The sequence below is a fragment of the Triticum urartu genome, chromosome 2 (assembly GCF_003073215.2).
Source record: "Triticum urartu cultivar G1812 chromosome 2, Tu2.1, whole genome shotgun sequence".
Classification (NCBI taxonomy): Eukaryota; Viridiplantae; Streptophyta; class Magnoliopsida; order Poales; family Poaceae; genus Triticum; species Triticum urartu.
In genome coordinates, this window is record NC_053023.1 from 176,046,769 (window position 1) to 176,067,612 (window position 20,844).

The window sequence follows — 20,844 nt, forward strand, 5'->3', positions numbered from 1 at the left end:
CTTGATCTGAAGAGGTAGGCAGCTATGATAAAGAAGCCAAGGGATGAAGTGATTGTGGTTGGCGTGCCACATGGAAACTAGATAGGTGGAAGCTATTTTAGACGACCTTGCGGGTCATCCTAACATTGAAATGAAGCTATTCGAACAGACAGTGAATAAAGCTATGAATGGGGGTAGCTTTACGAGGCATAATGCCGGTGTGCACTTTTCTTTTCTCAAACTGTGGTTGATCCTCTCTAAATCAGAGGTCAACATTTCTTTGCAATGAACGTTTATTAGGTCTGGAAAATCTTGTTAGGTGCACTCGTAGGTGAGCTCAAAGCGAGGATTCATGCGTTCTTTCTTCTCAAGAAGACGGAATGATTGCTCGGTATGATATAGATTCTTAGCCAGGGGTTTGGTAGCTTATGCCCCCTAGTTTGCAACCTAGAGCAGAAATGGTTGAAACGGCTCCCATTGTGTGTGGGAATTCTTTCAAATGTGCATGGCCTGGCGACTGATAGGATGCCCCTGCGAGTGCTATTCCATGTGCTGGAAAACCTCTTTGGCACATCTTTCGCGATCTAGTTAACAGCACTTTAGTGACTCATGTCTTCCATGGCTTAAGCCTGCTTATTATACTAGAAACAATGGAATACCTCAAGTTGGATATAGGTGAGGTGGGACTTAAGAATGCCTTGTCTGGAACATCTCTTCAAAGCAAGAATTAGCGTATAGAAAGGAAGCAGCATTTCCTTTCAGCTGCTTTTAAAAAGTCCCCGGGGATGGATTTTTAGTTTATCTTGGGAGTGTTCTTCCAGCTTGTCCTCTTCCCTACGGTTTTCTTGCAGTCTCTGGGAGGACTAAGGAAAGATCCTAGTACTCCAGGTAGGGCTCTAGAGAAGATTCCCTGAAAGAGCTAAGATAACTAAATTGATTTACGCTTTCCTCTTTTTTTTCATAGGAAAAAGTAGTAGTCTTCCACGGCGGTGGGGTCTCAATGGAGGAGAACTTTCCTATTCATCCTACTGCATAGGCAAGATCTCATCCTTCGGCGAATCTAGGGGCTCAGAAGAGTGCTCCCTACGACGGGAAATCGGGGTCCAAAGACTATCTCTTCGACGACGTGGACACGGGGAGGCGATCCGATAAGAGAGATGCAGAAGAATATGCCCTCCTCAACGGGTCAAGCCCTCGCTCAGAACTAAATCATCCTGCGGCACTCACTGCATGAGCTCATAGGGCAAGATGAAGAGAAGGAGAAAGGCTAAAGAGATCGTCAACTTCACCTTGGCATGCTTCCATCAGCGCTGAAAAGACAGCATTGAACGAGAAGAGAACTAAGGCAAGGCTGGTGATGTGCCACTTTATGGGGAGCTCAGAGAAAGTAGAAGTGCTTTCCTTCATGCTGAGCGTGAACTCTTGATTTCGCTATACGAGGAAGATTGCTTATGACATCAATCAGCTAAGTCCGTCTGTCGAAGAATTTTTCATTGCATTCGATGTTTTGAGAATGTTGTTGAATGATCTGATCCCGAAGCAAGCTTTCTACTTAAATTGTTATGACTGGCCAACTAATGATAGGACTACCTATCTTGATGCTTTGAATCTGTATTCAGAGCTTTTTTCCAACTACCGGGACTACTAATTTCAAGTACAAAGCTCTCCTATGAATATGCTACTGCTCTTACTTTCTACCTGAATCCGAGCATTGAAGCAAGCTCTTTATCGCGCCATAACCGAGTCTCTCCTTGCAGCTCTGACCAATCCACCCGTCATTGCAAATAACTGCTCCTTACTCTTTGATTGTATGTCCATTTTTGCTTGATGTCTGGCTCACCGGATCTGGTACATGAAAAAGCCATTCCTTTTCGCTTTCCTTCAACCACTCAGTATACTTTTTTACTGGAAGAGTCAAGCGAAAGCAATTAGTTTAGAAGGAAGAGGAAGACCTAGGGGGCTTACGTCCTCATTTCACTCTTTTTGCTCCTGCGAGACACGACTCAACTACTTTTTACAATTGACAGGGTAGCCCGGAGGTCAGATGAAGGGTCTTCCCCATAAAGATAGATTAGTACTTGGAAGGTTCAGATGAAGGAAGGGCTGAAACAAGGCAAAAACTATTCAATGGGGTAAATAAATATGAGCAATCCGTGAGAATAGCAAACCCCTATCTCTTAAAAAGAAGAAGATAGATAGGTCCACGAGTTGAGACAGAGAAGTTCTAACTAATCAAGTAGGAGTTTACCCACGAGAGTCAGAGGCTGCATCATCAAAGGGGTATAGAAATAATTCAGAAGCACTATGGCCTGAAGCGAAGGGCAGGAACGAACGGAATCAATGTGTTCCAATTTATCCGGAGTAAGGACAGCAGCTGAGAAGGGACAAAAAAATAGCGTAGACAAAAGGTAGGACCAGATCATGCGAAGAGCTCTTCGCCCTATTGATTAGGAATCTCGATCAGAAACCACCAGGCCATGTCTCCCGATAAAAGATGATCCCCACAATGGATGTCAGGCCTTGGGCTTTATAAAATCTGATTGGATCCGCACTAGAGGATAAGAATACAGATAGGCTGACTAAGAAGATCTTCAAATTGTCTTACCTGAAAAGATGAGTTATTCAAAGGAATACCTGAAGAATAGAATAGAATAGAATAAACACATGGCACAGCTGGGTGCTAGAATAGTAGTTGATAGAAGTTCTAGTCACTTAAAAAAAAAATAACCACTGCTTAACTTAATTAGATCGTAGAAGATAAGCAAGCGGGTTCGGGCAGTTAGTCCTATTTGAAGGTAAGAAGTTCGGGTAGTAAGGGCTAGGTTTATATAGGGGCTATATTTTTGAGAAACATATGGTCTTGCTCATTTCTCATCAAGGAATGGAGATTGGGTTGGTGTTTGGAAGGGGGATTCAGTAAACTGACCTTGGCCAGCAAGCAGAAAAAGGACTGACGTCTTGGGGCGCGCTAGCGCGCGTACTCTTCTTCTGCGAGACTCCATCCAAATCCACCACTTACTTGTTGGTTGGTGTTCCATTCTGTTATCTTAGACTATGCTGCCTTCTTCAATTCCATTCTTCGTCTCCCTAGTCGAAGTCTTCTTGCTGGCCCAACCCAACATGCATTTTAGAGTGCCGTGCCAGGGCGATAGGCGCTCCGCCAGTCACGCATGATCGCCAGAGCCTTTCTTGGCTATGTAAATATAGGGCCAGAATAAGTGCAAGATCCTCAACAAAATGGATTAAGGTGGGCTTCGGATTTTTCATAATTTTTTTCTATCTTTTCATCAAGTTCTTGTTTGATCTGCCGCTATTATCACAATATCCCTCCTTTTAGGGTTAATGCTATCAATGGTGAATCGATCATTCGCTATCCTTTTTTTTAGAAGAGCTTTTTTGAATGGAAGAAAAGTAATGAAACCCGCGATGGCTACTGAATAACCTCCTTTGATTTTTTTTATAATAAACCCTTTTACCTTTTTCTTCGTTCGCCAAATCTTCTTCAGTTCTATCCAAGCTCGGTTTTGTCTGAATCTTTGTGGAAGAAGAAGCGGTTCGCCAGCCGCTACATCCAGGGATCCCACAAAATCATTAAACCTGGCGGCTGCTCGCTCTTTGATCAGTGATTCACCGGCCACTAGATCGATGAAGAATCTCTCAAAAATCCGTTTTTTGATCAGTGATTCACCAGCCACTACATTCTTGGATCCCACCTTATTCTCAAACCTGGTGGCTCGCTTGATTGGCAGTCCTGTAAGCTCATCTTGCATACAAATTTTTGGGGTACCAGGGCCTGCATCCACCAAGAACATTTCTTCCCTTAAGCGTAAGCGTAAAACTGAAGATTGTGAGGCGTTTCCACTACATAATAAGAAACTAGAATTAGATCTTGGAAATGATCGACTCCAATAGATGCTCATCATAAGCTTTTTTTTCCTCCTATTCCTATTGATCAGAAGTATCCAGCAGCGCCACGCCAGAGTGACTTCCGAAGCGCTACGGACGGGACGAAATCCGGCAGCCAGTTGCTGGCTCTGAATAACCAGCCCAGCAAGAAGCTAAATTCTTCCATAACATAACATAACGGGGCGGGGTTGCGCGCGAGCCGAGTGACGTAGGTGCACAAGAGTACTTCGCGCCACAACCATCTCTTTTTTATAGGTTCTACGGACCGATGCCTCCTGCTTCATCTGGTAAAAAAGAGTCATAGATATGCCTGTAATTAGAAGGAAGAACCGCCATAAAAATCTTCCTCGTGTATCGTCTGTAGCGGAACTATGAACGGGAGCTAGCAATCCGGACCGTATTGAAAAGGTTCCTAAGACACAGCATGGAAGAGTCAAAATATTCAGAAGCGAGGTCCAAGAATGAAGAAGGGGTAGAATTACTGAATGAATACGAGCTGTGGCTAATACCCGAGGCATAAAAGACGCATTTTCTACGGGATCCCGAAACCACCAGCCACCCCGACCTAATTCATGATGAGCCCACCAACTTCCTGGCGAGATGCCTACGGTTAAAAACAACCGACATGTCAAGATCCAAATTCGAATTGGTTCCTGGTCCTGGTCAGAGACCACCGTGTTCGCGCCGGCGGTCCAACAAAGAGGCGAAGTAGTGGTGTCTTTCTTTCCATTACGAACGACACGCTTCGCCTGCTCCCTCCCCGTGTCCATTAGCGCTCCTGTCCAGAGCGAAGAGAAGGCGAAAAAGCGCCGCCGAAGCAGCATGAGCAGGCTTCTATTGCTACGCAACAATAGAGCAGGCGCGCCGCCCACAAAATGTTTGAATGATCGGGTAAAGAGCGAGCTTCTTATATGGGATCCGACGCATCCAGCAGAGCGAAGCAGCGTTCCATTCTTTTCGGCGGCATCCTTCCGCATTGGCGGCGAGTGGAGTGCCACAATCCCATTCATCATTTTTGATCTACATAACCCAAAGCCCATAGCACTGGCGACATCTCCGGCATAAATGCAAGGAGGATGTATAGCTGATATAGGATCTTGTGGAACTGGATTTGATTCTGCAAGCGGTTCGGTACGAACGAAGAAATTTCGAACAAAAGGATCGGAACTCGCTGATAGGAAAGGAGAGAAAAACAAAGCAATGCCAAGAGCTCCGTCAATCTGCTGTTCATCGATAGACGAAGCTCTCTCTTTTTCATCTCGTGCCAGATGTAACAAAAGATTAGTCCTTTTTCCTTCTCGCGAACCACGGGAGCGCCCAGCGCCCAGAAGAGCAAAGCTCATTTTCAAAACAGGGTCAAGCGGCGCATTAAAAAGGGCTGGCCCGTTAAAAGGACGCTTACTTTGCGAACGAAGTTCAGAATCAACAAGGGTTCTCCGAACGAAGGGAGTGTACAACTGGGGCGCAGCCCGACTTTTTTGTTGGAGAGATAGAATGGAGTTCTTCACGAAGTTCGAGACAAAGGAAAAAATAAAAGTTTCTCTATAGCCTCTTCGTTTTGAGACATTATGGCTTTGGGGTCGACCCCGGTAACAAAAAAGGAATCCATAAAAACTTGGGATCCAACACCATGATAAAATACTACCCTCATGATTAGACCATGTCCCTGAGATTTGATAAAAAAAAGGTGCATTAGCGGTTAATACGTTGTAATTAGATAAGTTATTTGGAATATGACGGAACGAAAGACCAAGGAAAGGAAGAAGAATGCACCAAAATGCAAGTGCTGCACCAAACGCTGGTGGTTGTTTCTTGTTGTAAGTGAATGCAACGAAAAGACCCGGAAATAACGAATAATGAGAAAATTCATTTATAGACATTTCGTGCTCATTTCCAAATTTATGCTTAGTTATTCCCATCATCCGGTAACCACAGGATGATCCCAATCTCCTTTTAGTAATAGATCTTTTTGATATGTCTCAGTCTCAGCGGCAAGGAAGATAAAATGCATCGAGTCGTTTATCAAGAAAGTGGACGAGCATGGCGGTCCCTATATCTCTGAGGGGTGTACCACTTTTTTTTCAAGTCAGCTTAAGAGGTTCAAAAGAGAAAGTCACTCTCCTTATTCTTGGCTAGTGGAATGGAAGCAAGACTCTTTCCTATCCACTTTGCCGAGGGGAGAGAACTAAAAGATAACTCAAGCTAGACAGAAAGGTGCAAAAGTCCACAGTTTCTTAAGGATCCTGTAAGCAAGTAGGTTAAGATTGTCATTTAGCTTCAATTTCTTCAGTCTCACAAGCGGGTCCGCATGCAACAAAAGAAATTGTATTTTCCTACTACTCCGACCTTGCCCTGAAAGGATAAGGAAATTGGATAAGAGCGAGAGCTAGACTGACTGTTGGTCCAATGCTAGTGGAGGATTCAGACTGAGGACCCCCTGTGGCGGCTACACATAAGAAGATGAAGGATTGAAAGAGGACTGATCACCCCTCTGATTTGTGATCTTTTAATAGAAAGAAAAAGCCTTCTCTCAGACTTAAAGGTAAATGAAGGCGGGATTTTTTTTCTCTCCTCTAAGCTAGCAGCAAGTCAAGTAATCTGAGAATGCTGCCCCCAATCCGTAGCTGAGGACGAACTCAACTCATAAGCTTTTTTTGAACCAAGCACCTGTTGTAGAAATGAAAAACCACCCACTAGCAGAGGCTGGAACAACCCATAGAAGTGTAGGGGCTGCTTCAACCAGGCGTACCCATATCCATTGATTTACCTCCTCTAGAGAGTATTGAACTTTGTGACAAATAGGTTATAGTTACACTCCTTAACTCCCTATTCGCGAGATATAAAAGCTAGCTAGTAAGAAGACTTTCCCTTCTTTTCTGGGAGGGTGAGAACTTGAAAGACTGGCAGATAAAAGGAAGAAAAGCGGCTAATGCTATCTAAACGATTATTTCAAAGTTTACCAAGTTCGATCGTTCACGAGACAGGGGACTCTTTTAAATAAGACAGTGTATGGCTGCGAATAAGTCTATTCGGCAAGTCATAGAGAAGGACTGGATATAAGCTATTCCCCGGTTCTTCATTGGATCCTTTTAGTTTCATATTACTTTTTGGAAGCAATCTCATAATAATATGTATTAGGGATAGCATTTAGGATAGCAAAAGCTTTTTTGGAGCAAGAGGGATTACCTTCCAGATTCTTTTGTGATACCCTCTGTGTCGCCTTCTCCTGGATGGTCAGCCCAGTGTCCTGAATCCTTGAGCTCTTCCTCATGGCTTTGACTGGTGACTTACATTTCATCTTATTTGCTGCTCTCTTGGTCCTTGGATATGATGTCTTCTGCCACTCTCCTTGGTGGCTATTCTCCACCCTCTCAGTCCCCTCTGAGGTCAGCTGAATCTGATCAGTGGTTGTCTCTGCCTAATCCACCAAGTGTGTACAAGACAAGATCTTTGTCTGTCACAGGTTCTCCTGCTGCTGCAAGTTGATCAGACTGGAATTTGATCCTGCGCAGATAATCTTGAGCAGTCTGGGATACTTTCTTGATCGTTTGGATCTGAATACGCAGCTCAATTATTTGAGCATTTGTCATACAGCCAAGACTTCCGGTTTTTTTTCATCCATGCCTATAAGTATAATTATCTTTTCCAATCAGAGTGTTCCATCAGACTTACTCCATTTGCTTCTAGGGTCCATTTGCTTCTAGGGATAGATAGGGCTGGAGTCGTCAGTGCTAGAATGAAATGTGAATGAGAGCATAGATTGATTGTCTCACTGCATGTACGTATAGTAACCGGTTAATAATACTAAGGGTCCCTAATACTAATCTCGACATGAGAGGAACGTGTCCTCTCGGCCTTGATATATACTAACAAATATGGTTTTTTCACTCAGACATGAGAGGTGAGATCGATTATATGATGGAGACAGATGGAGGAGCAGAAAGTGAGAGATTGTGGCGTGAAGCACATGTAAGGTGTACAACTCTTGAGACGGATGCATCGAGGTGCCGGCCTGTGAGAACGCTAGTCATAGCGTTGCACCATAATTTTGTGATGGGTCTTTCGTTTTAAAAATAGGAGTTTTTCGGGTCTAGTTTACCGGTCCGTCAATAAATGCGTATGAAAAGTGAAATAGTTGATGTGATGGATGTGCCCGGTATCGATCAATGAAACATCGGCTCGACGCAGGATTTCAATAGAACGAAAAACATCGTAAGTAGTAGAGGGATAGGTACTTATTCCCGGCCAACGGTATCATTGCTGCTCCCCGCCTAATGCGGATCATTGTGCAATGCTTATGTGAAATCTCAATCCAAAAAATATTCGTTTCGTTGGAAAAACCAACGCCGACGTCAAGATCAGTCTCCTTTCCTTTCTCTTTTCGGGAGCAGAGCTGAAAAAGATGGGAAATTCCAATGATTCTTCGTTCATTATCATGTCGATTCCTCACAATCGCTCTTTGTGATGCTGCGGAACCATGGCAATTAGGATCTCAAGACGCAGCAACACCTATGATGCAAGGAATCATTGACTTACATCACGATATCTTTTTCTTCCTCATTCTTATTTTGGTTTTCGTATCACGGATGTTGGTTCGCGCTTTATGGCATTTCAACGAGCAAACTAATCCAATCCCACAAAGGATTGTTCATGGAACTACTATCGAAATTATTCGGACCATATTTCCAAGTGTCATTCTTTTGTTCATTGCTATACCATCGTTTGCTCTGTTATACTCAATGGACGGGGTATTAGTAGATCCAGCCATTACTATCAAAGCTATTGGACATCAATGGTATCGGAGTGCGCCTCTTAACGAGGGTGATTTAAGTGCAACGAAATGTACCGGTGGTTCGCGAAGCATCTGGCTTACCGGTCATCTCCCATTCCCGTTCGTCGAGAGACCTAAAAGAACTATAGCATGCCAGAACGGGGAGTGAGTGGTTAGACCTATACCCCGGAAATGCTCCCAGCATAGGAGCCTATGGTTCCATTCTTTTTATTGCTGGAGGTACACATACCTCTTTCTCGGTGTGTGTGAGCGATATTACGAAAATAGATGCTAAGCCTGCAATGTCCAATAACGGGGCTTCAGTAGTGAATCTATCGGCACCATAGCAGTGGCATACAACTTTGGACCTAAGGGCAGGTCCCGTTACCTTTCAGAATGGGGGATCCCCATTGGCAACAACCACGGTAGTAGTTGCGGAACTACTGGGCCAAGAGAGGACAACCTGTTGTTCCTGCTCCTCCTTCTTCGCTTCGGGGACGGAGGTCCTACGGTAGGTAAGAGCACGCACAAGCACTTGACCGAAGGGGACCAGCGCTTCTACTCCTCCACCAAGGAGCCATTCTTGCGAGAAGCAAGGGATGTCGTGAACGGTGGGAGGTCAAAGAAAGCGAATTGACCTCTGAATACAGTGATCCTATGATCTAGATAGACTCCGTCCTTTTTTTAGATAAGGGTGACTCAAGAAATTGGGGGTGGGACCTGTTGGCATAATGCAGGCTGGAACGTGGGAATTCGAGGTCTCATGAACGAGTTTTTTTTCGTGGACAAACATACTTTCCGGTCTTTTTATGGATCCTTTTAGATCTACAGGCCGGCCGTTCACATGAGCATAGGGAATCTATACTCGAGCCTTCGACTTGGCCCCTGGCAGGATAGGTGAGGAATCACTCTTGAGATCTGATCTATTGGGGCCTACAACTTCGCCAAATCCGACTAGCATCCCTTTCCGTGGTGAACTGGCCATCCCATACCTTCATTTTGTCTCATGTGTGTTGAACATTGTCTTCCTCGGTTCCAGCTTCACTGATGTAGGTAGGGCTGGGCGAGAAAGGGTCCCCTCTTGCCTATTAGTAAGCGGGCCTTCGATTCCACCGGGGTCTTACGGTCTCATAGAGGGGGGAGAACTACCTAACTAAAGAAGAATAGTGCTCTTTATAAATAAGAGTAGGCGTGGAGAGCTTTTTGCGGGGAAACTTGCAAGTCAAGTTTGGGGGGAGGCGGGCGTCGACCCAACCTTATGAGTATTCGGACTATAACAGTTCCGATGAACAGTCACTCACTTTTGACAGTTATACGATTCCAGAAGATGATCCAGAATTGGGTCAATCACGTTTATTAGAAGTTGACAATAGAGTGGTTGTACCAGCCAAAACTCATCTACGTATGATTGTAACACCCGCTGATGTACCTCATAGTTGGGCTGTACCTTCCTCAGGTGTCAAATGTGATGCTTGTACCTGTGTTCAAATCTTACCTCCATCTCGGTACAACGAGAAGGATTTTACTATGGTCAGTGCAGTGAGATTCGTGGAACTAATCATGCCTTTACGCCTATCGTCGTAGAAGCAGTGACTTTGAAAGATTATGCGGATTGGGTATCAATCAATTAATCCTCCAAACCAACTAAACCGGGGAAGCTGAAGCGGAAATGCAATTCTCGGGTGAGGGAAGGGGGAAGCTCCAGGAAGGCTTCGCTCGCTCGCTCAAAAAGCTCTAACGCTCGTTTACGAGTGGAGTGCATAAGCCCTTATTGAAGTAGGGTGAGGCCTTACTACACGAGCTCGTAAGTCAAGCACGGAACGAGCCTTGTCTACGAAGCTTCGCTTCATCATCTTGCTTGCTTCTGGCGAAGCTTAACGCACTATAACATAGGCATGCATGATGGTATGGTAGGAAGACTCCTTTTAAGGCCGACCACTACATAGGAGCGATAGGAAGCCAAGCCGTCAAAAGGAAAGGCGAGCAGCCCTTATTGCAATAGCAAACGGCCTACTTATAGCCCTATTTATACCCTTTCTCGGGGACTTCAACGGGCCTTACAAGCTCAATAAATTGCAATTCTTCACCTTTTCCTCAGACAGTGGGAATGCATTTTCTTACTTGATTGACATTGACAGATATGTGTACCACACCGAACAAGCAATATGTCATATGCTTGATGTACCAGCCAAGCCAGCTCTTTTTTTCTCAGTTCCCTTATCCTTAGCGCAAAAGTAAAAAGAAAATGAAAGAGAGTTTGTATTTGCAAATGAAAATGAATATGGATCTAAATAAATTAGATAATCAATAAATAAGAATTGGAATAATAGAAAAAATCTCCTTCGCCCCTTATCTCTTCATCATCGTCGGTTCCGTCACTTGTGGTATTCGTTTAGAATCTTGTTGACCCTACTCGCTTACTCCTATTTTCCTTATTTCTTTTTCTACATAATTAATTAGAACTTTCTTGAAAGAATGGGGTTCTCTCTGGGGGGGCGCACCCTCTCTTCCTTTTTGAGAAAGATGGGCTTGTTTTTTTTTTCAATAAGTTCTATTGCTTTGACACATTTAGTATATAACATAATATATATAAGAAAAGTACTAAAGGCGAAGGGCATTCTGTTGTACAGCTACTTTGGTATAGTTACAAAGGTAACCGGTAGGTGACTGTTGAATCGACAGTAGTTACGAAAGGGGGAAATAGCTCAGTTGGTTAGAGTGCTGGTCTGTCACGCCAGAAGTCGCGGGTTCAAACCCCGTTTTCCCCGCCCGATCTTTCTTTCTTCCCGAGGTCATACCTCTGCCACTTTACCCTGAGTTTCACTAAGGCATATAACCCCATTCGGGTAAGAGGAGCAAGCAGTGGGGAACATCTATTTATATGCGTGTTAGCATCAATAACATCTTTTTGAAAGTAAATTACATCGATCCTCGGTGCTAGGTACTCAGGTAAGTAAATCCCGAGGATAGAACTAGAGCAAGTAAGCTCATCGCACTATCAAGTCAGTCAGGAACTAGTCTGCCAAGCTTAAGAAGAAGTGAAAAGTAAGCAAGTTGTCATCTAGTGAGGGCTAAAAGACACGGAGAACATCCCCCCTCTATTTGCCAATAGCTTCCGCCTTCCTCTCTTTCATTTCATGTCGGTTCAGCCGAGCCAATAGATTCCATAGGCGGGTCAGTTATAGCTGTAGTAGCCTTTGATTAGGTCCTTTCAATAGACTTTCCGTAGCTATAATTCGATAGACTTTCCGTAGCTCAGTACTGCTGATCGTTGACGCCCGCAACTGTACTTACGGCTGTACTTGTGAAAAGAGATAGAGCCGTCTCGCTATGACTCAAAGATGGTCAAAAAGCTAATAGATGGGCCACAAAAGGTAGAGGAGAGGGGGTAAGAAGAGTAGACTTACTACTGGATACAAGATAGGGTATACAGCTAAAAGGGTGAGATAGAGGAATGAAATGAGCCAGTGAAACGGTCCACGACCACAAGTATTGAGCTATAACCATAAAACTTGGGGAGTGCCTCAAGAAAATCCATTGAAATAGAAGACCCAGGTTGTAATGGAACAGACAAAGGTTGAAGAAGACCAGCAGGAAGGGTGTGCTCACTCTTGTTGAGTTGACACACATTACAGTGAAGAACAAACTTGGAGGGAGAAAAAGAAACCAGAAGGGACCCATTGTTTCTGTGCAAGTCGAACAATGATGGAAAAGCATCCAGTATGTAGCCGACATATGCCAACAACCCAAATGCACATATGCTAGTTAAGTTGAAACTCCTAAATTAAAGCGCAAGCAACAAAACTACTTTTTTGAAGGCGCGGAGCGTTGAAGAAGAGCATAGCTCGATTAACACAACTAGGGGCAATATGGTTCATTTTCCTAGAACACCACAACAAATGTCCCTACCAGCTGTTGCCAGTGAAGCTGAAACCATGGCTACCCCTCAACAAGCCTCTAGCTCTTATCCTAGGCCTGAACCGCCTGAACCTCCAATTACCGTACCATTGGTACTGAATACGACCACCACTCACACCTATTCCAGACCTTTAAACCCCTGACCACCTAGACCTCTAGTAGCAAAGCAACTAAAAGACCCAATCACAAAAATAACCCTCTCTATCCCCCTCAAAACCTTGGCACGAACACTTGTTTCCAGCCACCTATGGCCTTCCTCACAGCTCAAAACATGATAATATTAGACCTAATCCTGCACCTCCACCACCACAACCAAGACCCAATTCAATACCAAATATCCCATTTTCCCAACCAATACTTTTGCCCTATGCTGGAAATTCCATGAAACCAGAAGTGCCAATATATACTTACCTTAACCAACCGCTTCCAACTCAACAGCATGACCCATACCAATACCTGCAAGAACAAAGGCCGCAAAATCAATATCAATATGGGCAGCAGATACATCAACCTCCTAGAGTTTCTTTTCCAATATTTGAAGGGGCCAGGTCTTGGATACAAAAGTGTGAACATTACTTTTCGGTGTACCAAGTTACGGATTGGTACAAGGTAGAACTTTCGGCTATGCACCTTAGGGGGAGAGCTGAAAGCTGGTACAACAGTTTCTTAGTGAATAGGGGACAAGTATCTTGGCAAGAGTGAATTCTAGAGATTGTAGAGAGGTTTGAGGTAAGAAATGTGGTTGGTGTAGTTGATGAGTTTAATCACTTGAGGAAAAGAGGAAGCCTAGAAGAGTACAAGTCACACACAATTGGCAGAATTGAGGGCTGCCATGTTGAGGTGCAATCCCTATTACGATGACAACCTTTTTCGACAAAGTTTTCTTGGGGGTAAGGGTATTGTAAATAGAGATAGATGTTTCGTCCGGATCTGAGAAACAATTCGGCAACCCCGCTCTTCCCTTTGCCTCTTCCACATCTATTTTTGAAACTTGATTCGGTTGAGTTTGAAGCAAGGATCTAATCAGATAACGCTTTGTTCTCCAATGAATGGAGGTGGAATAATTTCTTGAGATAGAGAAAGCTACATCTCGACTTTATTTAAACGAAAGAAAAAGGTTAGTCCTGCTCCTAGACTTCCAATTCCAAGTAGTAGTAACGGAAAGGAACAGGTTTAGGAGAACTTTTTTTATGTCTTTCTTATAGCGATCGCTGAAAGTCAGTCAATGCCCTGGCTTCAATGAATGAAGACCGATGGGCTACAAAGTGGAGATGATGTTGTCGTGTCATTGCTCGTGATGTCTTCACCAGGATTTGACTTACCAATGTGAAAGGTACCGTGCCAGTGGTTCTATCATTTAGATAGAGAGTGATCTTTCCTTCTTGTCGAAGAAAGATATGACGTTGGGAAGGGAAAGGGAGTAGAAACGTTTTCGTAGCCTTGGGGCGAAGGGCTGAGAGTTCCGTGATCCAGTTCTTTGAGCATACATAGGTTGAGGATGGAACTCCTATAGCAATCGATGTGGAAAAAGGCAACAGCCGAGAATACAAAGCAGAAAAAGCGAGTGAGATCTTGACTTTCTATTATCATACAACATAGAAGTATTTAATCAAATCAGAAAGAGCCCCGGGATTTGACCAAAACGGCATAATTGAAAGCTCTCGTCTCAGTCGCTCGCCTAAGAAAAGGTACCGGGTTGCTCCGTGATGACGAATAAGCAACCCAGCCCAATCCTTGCTTTCATAGAAAAAGGTGAATTTGCTCGAATATTCGTTCAATGACTCAATATTTAGTAATCAAATCATGCGTTTGTTAGATCATTTAGTGAGAAATAAAACGAGAATAAAGAGAGAGTCCTCACCTCAATATCGACAACAATGACCTGGCAAGTGAAGTAAAGTAAAAGCAAAGTAGAGCCCGGTTGATGTCAAACGTTTTCAAATCTTACCCACCATATCCATTCATGCACGTTACTAGATGAAAAGTAAAAAATAAAGCAATGATGGTTTTTATCAGAGCCACTTTACAACCGGTTTAGCAACTTCTTCATGCCCCTACGAACGAAATATTTGGAGTTTGACAACTGGTTGACGCCGGTTGATACTTGAATGAATATATCGCCGGTAGATACTTGCTTTTCTAATGAGGTAGACACTTCTGCATGTTAAGGTTTCCACTTCAAACCATCCAGATTTACACTTCAATTTCTCGTTGTTGACACGGTTTACACTTGACTTCATTCAAACTGACACTTATGTATCTATCTAGGCGGGCGGGCACTTAACCAAACTCAGGTTGACACAAACTATACAAAAGTCTTAATTAGGGTGTTTTTTCTAATCAACCCGAAACTCCGAATAGAACCGACCCTGACTAGACCTTTTCCCAAGCAACTCCGAATACTGGAAAATCTGAATGAAATTCGATAAGAGAAATCAGAGCATGTTTCTAAATTTGTGATAACTACTTATTTATGAGTGAGAAATGCTTCATGAGAGCACCCTTGGCGGCCTGCTTTTGAGACAGGGAGGCCATGCTCGTATCTATGCTTTTCATCATTGGTCTGGTCTACTCGTACCCCACCCCACAAGGTACATCTTCGACTACCGTGCTTCTTATCTTGACGCTATACATTCAGTTCAGTCAGTCCCAGAGACTTATCCTTCAGAAAAAGGTAATCCACCCATATTGGACTTTTCTTCACCTGGCCTCGCGGATTCAATACCGAATTCTCTTCGCATACCGGCCTGCTAATTCCGGGATTAGCTGTTCTCAATGACTGGTGGATGCCTCTTTTCTACCTTAGAAATCGTTTTTTTATGTACCTTCTCCCTCTCTACACCTTTTTTCCGCCTCGCCGCCCAGAAAGACCTATAGAAGAAGGAAGAATTCAATCCGTATACTCCAAGCGCCGTAACTATCGCACTTTCCAAGCAACCCTCCAATGAAGAAAGTGCAATTGAAACAATCAAGAACGAAAAAATAATTAGACTCCCTCGTCAATTGTTTGGATTGGAATTAGGCTCCTCTACTCTAGTCGTCCTCTTCTATTTCGGGCAGTAGCTCAGCCCGTTCCGGGCCTTCCTTTACTGAATCTATTAGTAGTTGCACTTTTCGACATATGCCTTTATTTAGGCATTGGTTGTAGGCATCCCCTTCTCTTCAAGGAATTTCTGCGCCCGGTTCCTGATCAAGTGTTGGAAAAACCGGAATATGATGCTTTCTACTTCAGCAGTAGGGTTGGCCTGAAGCCAGCCCATAGAATAGATACGGGCGTGTTCTACACAGGAGTTCTTGTAGAACATTTTCCAATCAAACCTCTTTCCCTTCGTCTCTGGTTTTCAATACGAACAAGTGTCATCCTCTTCTCCCATCGTTTGGATGGAATACCCACGTGGAGCTGACCTTCACTTTTCAGAGACAGGGGCAAGCCGATAATTTGTAGCCTCCCTGGTTGTTTTCTAGAAATTTCAGTAGAAGTGAAGCCCTGTAGGAGCTCCCTAAGGACTCTAGCTAAGACCTTTTTGAGACCCTGGGTGACTCGCGTGGACTTATCCCCTCTCGGTAAGCCGAAGACCATATCGTCTGTGTAGCGTGCGTAATAGAAGACTACGGCCCCATCCTCTCGGACCATTACCCTTTCAAGCTTGGCATCCAATATATGGAGATAGCAGTGAATGAGGACAGGTTCAATCGGGCTTCCGAGCGGTATTCCTTGCTTCTGGCACGTGTAACTCTTACCTTTTCTATCTACGTGTGGTTTTCATGAAAACCTATTTTATCAACCTATGGACTCCTTTGAATGACAGAGTCTTTGGAGCAAATTGGTTCCGGATTCTAAGGTTAGAAAAGAGTTACCACTCAAGGGAGGAACAGGATATGTGGAAGGCTATCCTGGTGGCTCAAGACTGACCGGTATACCTGGACCAGTCTATATTGAGCCATATTCATCAATTCGTCAGGCAATTTGGCCTCACACAATGTATCCCTGTTCCACCAGACGCTTAATCAACCCTGGAACACAAGAGAACCCTTCTTATCGAAGAGAATTGCGTATTAAACAGATGAGAGAAATAGCCCTAAATATGTGCATCGAGTAAGTCATTACCTTCTATTCGATCTCCAGTATCGCTCATCAAGTACTTGATCAGATTCCTCTTTTTTCTTGCAATTGCAAAGTGGTGGAAAAAATTTGTATTTCGGTCACCATGTCGTAGCCAATTGGCTCTGCCCCGCTGGAGCCATGCTACTTCTTCTTGTTCAAACAGGTTCTCGAGCAGCAGTCAAATTGACTTCCCCTGCTTGAGCGTAATGCCCGCCCCTGGTGTGGTGGAAAAAGCCTCGTTTTCTATTCCTTTTAAAGCTGCTGATGCGAGCTACCGAACAAACAAGATTAGTACAAAAAGCCACAACTAGCACTAGCTTTCGTGATTGCTTCTTTCTACCTTTCTCACTCCCGGTAATTGCTCCTTCTCCAAAATATCACTACGGACAAGATGAGCTAATAGAAAAAGTTAGGGCAACAGATGATAGCGACTCGCCAGACTCGAACTGGCATAGGCGGATCGGATCAAACGAAATTAGCCTTTCTTCCATCAACAGGAATCGCTTTGATTTCGCAGTTCAAGAGGATGGTGGGGGCAACCTCTCTACATCTGCGGGCCGGTAGGCCAGCCAACTAACTCTTCAAATGAAGAACTGATTACTCCACATCTATGAACCTATCATTCCCCGCCCTTGCCCATTATTTCTTTTTGTATCACGCTAGGACTTTGCCTCTTTTTTTGAGGAAAAATATGGAAGTAGAATCTCCTCTCTTTTAGAGGCGTCTTCCAAATCCAATTTAAGATCAATGAGGTCTTTCAGAGAACCGCTGCTCTTTCCATTAAATTCTAGGATCTCTTCGATCCTATGCGCAAAAGCAAGGTGTGAGCCCGCGACCCCTCGATCACTCTCAGAGTCAATCGGCCCAAACCGGGTTATGAGCTCAACGAAAAAAAAGTATTTTTAGAAATTGCCTGCAAAACCGCCTTGCGAGCGTTAGCGTCAGCGTTAGCGCCATCTCCCGATGGATATTTTTTGCGCATCTCCAATAGCGCCTTGGCCCTATTTTCTTCTTCGTCTATTGGGGAAGAAGAAGAGGTGGAGTAGCAGGCGGATCTCATCCCTCCTACGGACTTCCCCGTACTCAAAGTGACTCTGAGAGATTGCGCTTCTCTACTAATCGCATTCTGTTCAAGAATCACTGTTTTCATGATCGAATGACGAAATAGATATACGAACTGTATAGGATCATTCGCTGGGATGGGATAAGTGATTCTTTTATAGGATTCCCATCGGATCGTAGAATCAACTAAGGATGGAATAGGTATTTGTGATCGATCAGCTTCCAGTATGACCGAAGACTTTCTATCTGCATTCAGAATAACCACACAATCAGGTTGTTGGTTCAACCCAAAATTGATCTTCTTCTTTCTTGAACGGAATTTTTTTTTATTTGCAAAAGATTTGGTCAAAAACGCCCCGATCTTCCATTGAGAATCATCGAAACAATGAGAATTCACATTTCTTAAATAGCTTCTTAAATAGCTCGCCATTTCTTCTGTTATCTCATAAATAAATAAATAAATGATTGGTCTTTAAAAAGAAGGAACGGCCTTTTTGACGACTGGGAGATCCTATAAAATGAAGAGCGTTTCGTAAACAAATCAGTGTCTTGTCTGAATCGAGAATAGCAATTCCATTTCTTGAACCACGGATATAGACTTTGAAATGGTGATCAGCTACCCGACGGCCGAGATGTGCATTCGTACAAAGTAATTTAGTACAGACTATCGAAAGCATTGTCATTTTGCGATTTGAGTTCCGGAGATACAGGTGGTAAGTTATGGGTAATGCGGGGGAACTTTAAGACGAGATAGAATACCTAATATGGGAGTGGTTTAAGTGAGAGAATAGCTCCCTTACCAAACCAACTGAGCTATTTGCCATGTTTTTGACAAATGACCTAACTTTGATGTGATGTGCCCGGCTAGCCCAGATCATTCTTAGAGCAGTCGAGGTTACCGGAATTACGGCCTTCCGTACAAGAACTGGCACTATTGTAACTCGCTATGGGCCTCCTGCCTTCTCGAAAGAAACTGGCTTTTGAAGAAATTACTCTATTTTACGCATTTAGTTAAAGCGGATTCAAAGAGCTCTATCGAGCAAGGAAGGAGTATACTATACTGTAGCTGGATAAGCTAGATACCAAAACTTTGATAAAGATTGAGGCAACCCATTTGAGGAAGAACCGGACGGACCCCTGTGGAGATGGCATAAACAATCCTTTGACGAACTTTCTGGTTAACATAGAATCTATGAGTTTTTTCTTCTAATTACTACTACTAACATTATTCAATCTGGTATCCAAGAATTTATTAAGCTCATCCCGCAAGCACATGTACACATCTTGGATTTTACCGTCTTAAGATGGAAGAAGATTCGTTCTCCTACCCATTTCTAAGTTAAGAAAGAGATAACTCATAATTTGATATGCACTCGCACTCGCATCTTGGGTCACTGGAACCTGATGATAATTACTCACTCCTTCATCCTGAGAAAGGATCTTGGCTATGAAAAAAAATGGATCACTAGCTTGCGCAGCAAATTGAATGAAACTTTCTTCCGAAGTAAACATTTCAGTCTAGTGTTCGTTATACCATTTAAGGGCATTATCTAAGTTCGAGAACTTTGGATACTTAAAGGCTGCAGCACATGCTAAGTGTTGACTGAGATTCTTTTTTTCCAACAGGTGGTTTTGTGCTGGAGGTTGAGGATGATCGGCAGAAAAGAGTAATAAACTTTTTGACAAATCACGCTCATGAAAATGCAATACACCTGAACGGTAGATTCTACCACGGAAGTCCATGAATGCTGGCAAATAGAATTGATAACCTTCGTATGCTGACGCAAGTCTTATTAAAAAATCTTCATAACTAGCCTGCTGCACCTGTTTTAATAATTTATTTAACAGTATGTTATAGCTACAAGCATTATTAATACCTTTGACGTTATTGAAGTAGCACTCCCTCAATATGTCTGAGGCTTCTGTCGGATTCACGCGAGCCAGAGCATTTGGTAAAAGAAGCCCACACTCAACTAAACATTGACGATTCTTTTCCAGAAATCTCAAGAGCCTTTTGTTTATTTCAAACGCTTGAGACTGAAGCCCATTCAAAATATCACACATCCGCTTGTATTCTTTTTTATGTCACTTTATATAGAAGTGGTTTAAGTCATGGGAAGTTAATAGCCGAAAGTGATTCTAGATATCCCCCGTGGGTTTGCATAAGTAACCTCCTATCAGATCCGATAATGTATCAGGATCAGACCCCCTCTCTGCTGGTTGCCAATCCAAGGGTTTGCAAAGCATCGGAAGATTGAGTTTGATAGGGAGCAGATTTATGTTCAAATTGCACATAACATAACAAGAATTCTCTATATACCCTTGACCTTTCTTAAGAACTAGCACTGGATCTTCTTTTGTTACTCCCCTATCTGTTGATATATGTAGAACATTTCTTTCAATCATGAATTGTAGCAAGTATTTCCCGATATCATAATGACACTGAATTTTTTTCTTTTTCTCTTTTTTGCTAGCACCTTTGGGCTGAACAACATCCTTAACTGATTCTACCTTACTAGTGAGTACTGCTTCCACCTTACCACTACCTGGTGCTTTGTATTGTAGAAACCTTGCTTGTTCTCGTACAGTTGAATTAAGTTGATCTATAAATCTAGCTGCCTTAACTGCGGATAATTCCTGAAGAGTGTTGAATACCAAGCCTAGTACATGAATCACGATAGCCTCAAGCGTATAGATACCAAACATCTTAAGCATAGGTAAGCTACTTGGTAGGCAACCCTTTAGATATTGCTTAGCGTTAGGCTGATCTTTATTAATCAAGAACTTTACTATGTTAGGAGTTACTTTAAATAGATTATCCTCATCGAACTTCATTGTGCAATTTGCAATTTGATTCTGTAAATCTATTAATTCAGTATCGGAAAACACACCATTTTGATTCTTCTTTTCATTAATCAACAACTTTCTAACATCATCCTGATACATATCAACATTAGAAGTCTTTTTCGTTTTGTCAATATCCAACAGCTTAGCGTAGTAATCGTTCCAGAACTCCTTAATAATACGTGCATTTTGCAAAGATTTATCATTCTCAATGCTATCATCATATGTCTCGGAACAATAAAATAGAACCTGCATACTT

At 43.1% G+C, this 20,844-nt stretch overlaps 1 protein-coding gene, 1 non-coding gene and 3 pseudogenes across 2 annotated transcripts; 3 read left to right on the forward strand and 2 right to left on the reverse strand.

Annotated features, from left to right (window-relative positions):
• Positions 1-3,202: 3,202 nt before the first annotated feature.
• LOC125536608 lies at positions 3,203-4,615 on the reverse strand (annotated as a pseudogene).
• Positions 4,616-4,790: 175 nt separating this feature from the next.
• On the forward strand, positions 4,791-5,567 carry LOC125536607. Its single transcript, XM_048699852.1, has one exon. It carries the CDS (start codon positions 4,951-4,953, stop codon positions 5,431-5,433), a length of 483 nt encoding a protein of 160 aa, XP_048555809.1. The 5' UTR covers positions 4,791-4,950; the 3' UTR covers positions 5,434-5,567.
• A 2,391-nt stretch (positions 5,568-7,958) lies between these two features.
• LOC125536609 lies at positions 7,959-10,682 on the forward strand (annotated as a pseudogene).
• A 668-nt stretch (positions 10,683-11,350) lies between these two features.
• Positions 11,351-11,424, forward strand: TRNAD-GUC. Its single transcript has one exon. It is a non-coding gene; the product is annotated as a tRNA-Asp (tRNA).
• A 5,759-nt stretch (positions 11,425-17,183) lies between these two features.
• On the reverse strand, positions 17,184-18,626 carry LOC125541361 (annotated as a pseudogene).
• Between the last annotated feature and the right edge of the window lie 2,218 nt (positions 18,627-20,844).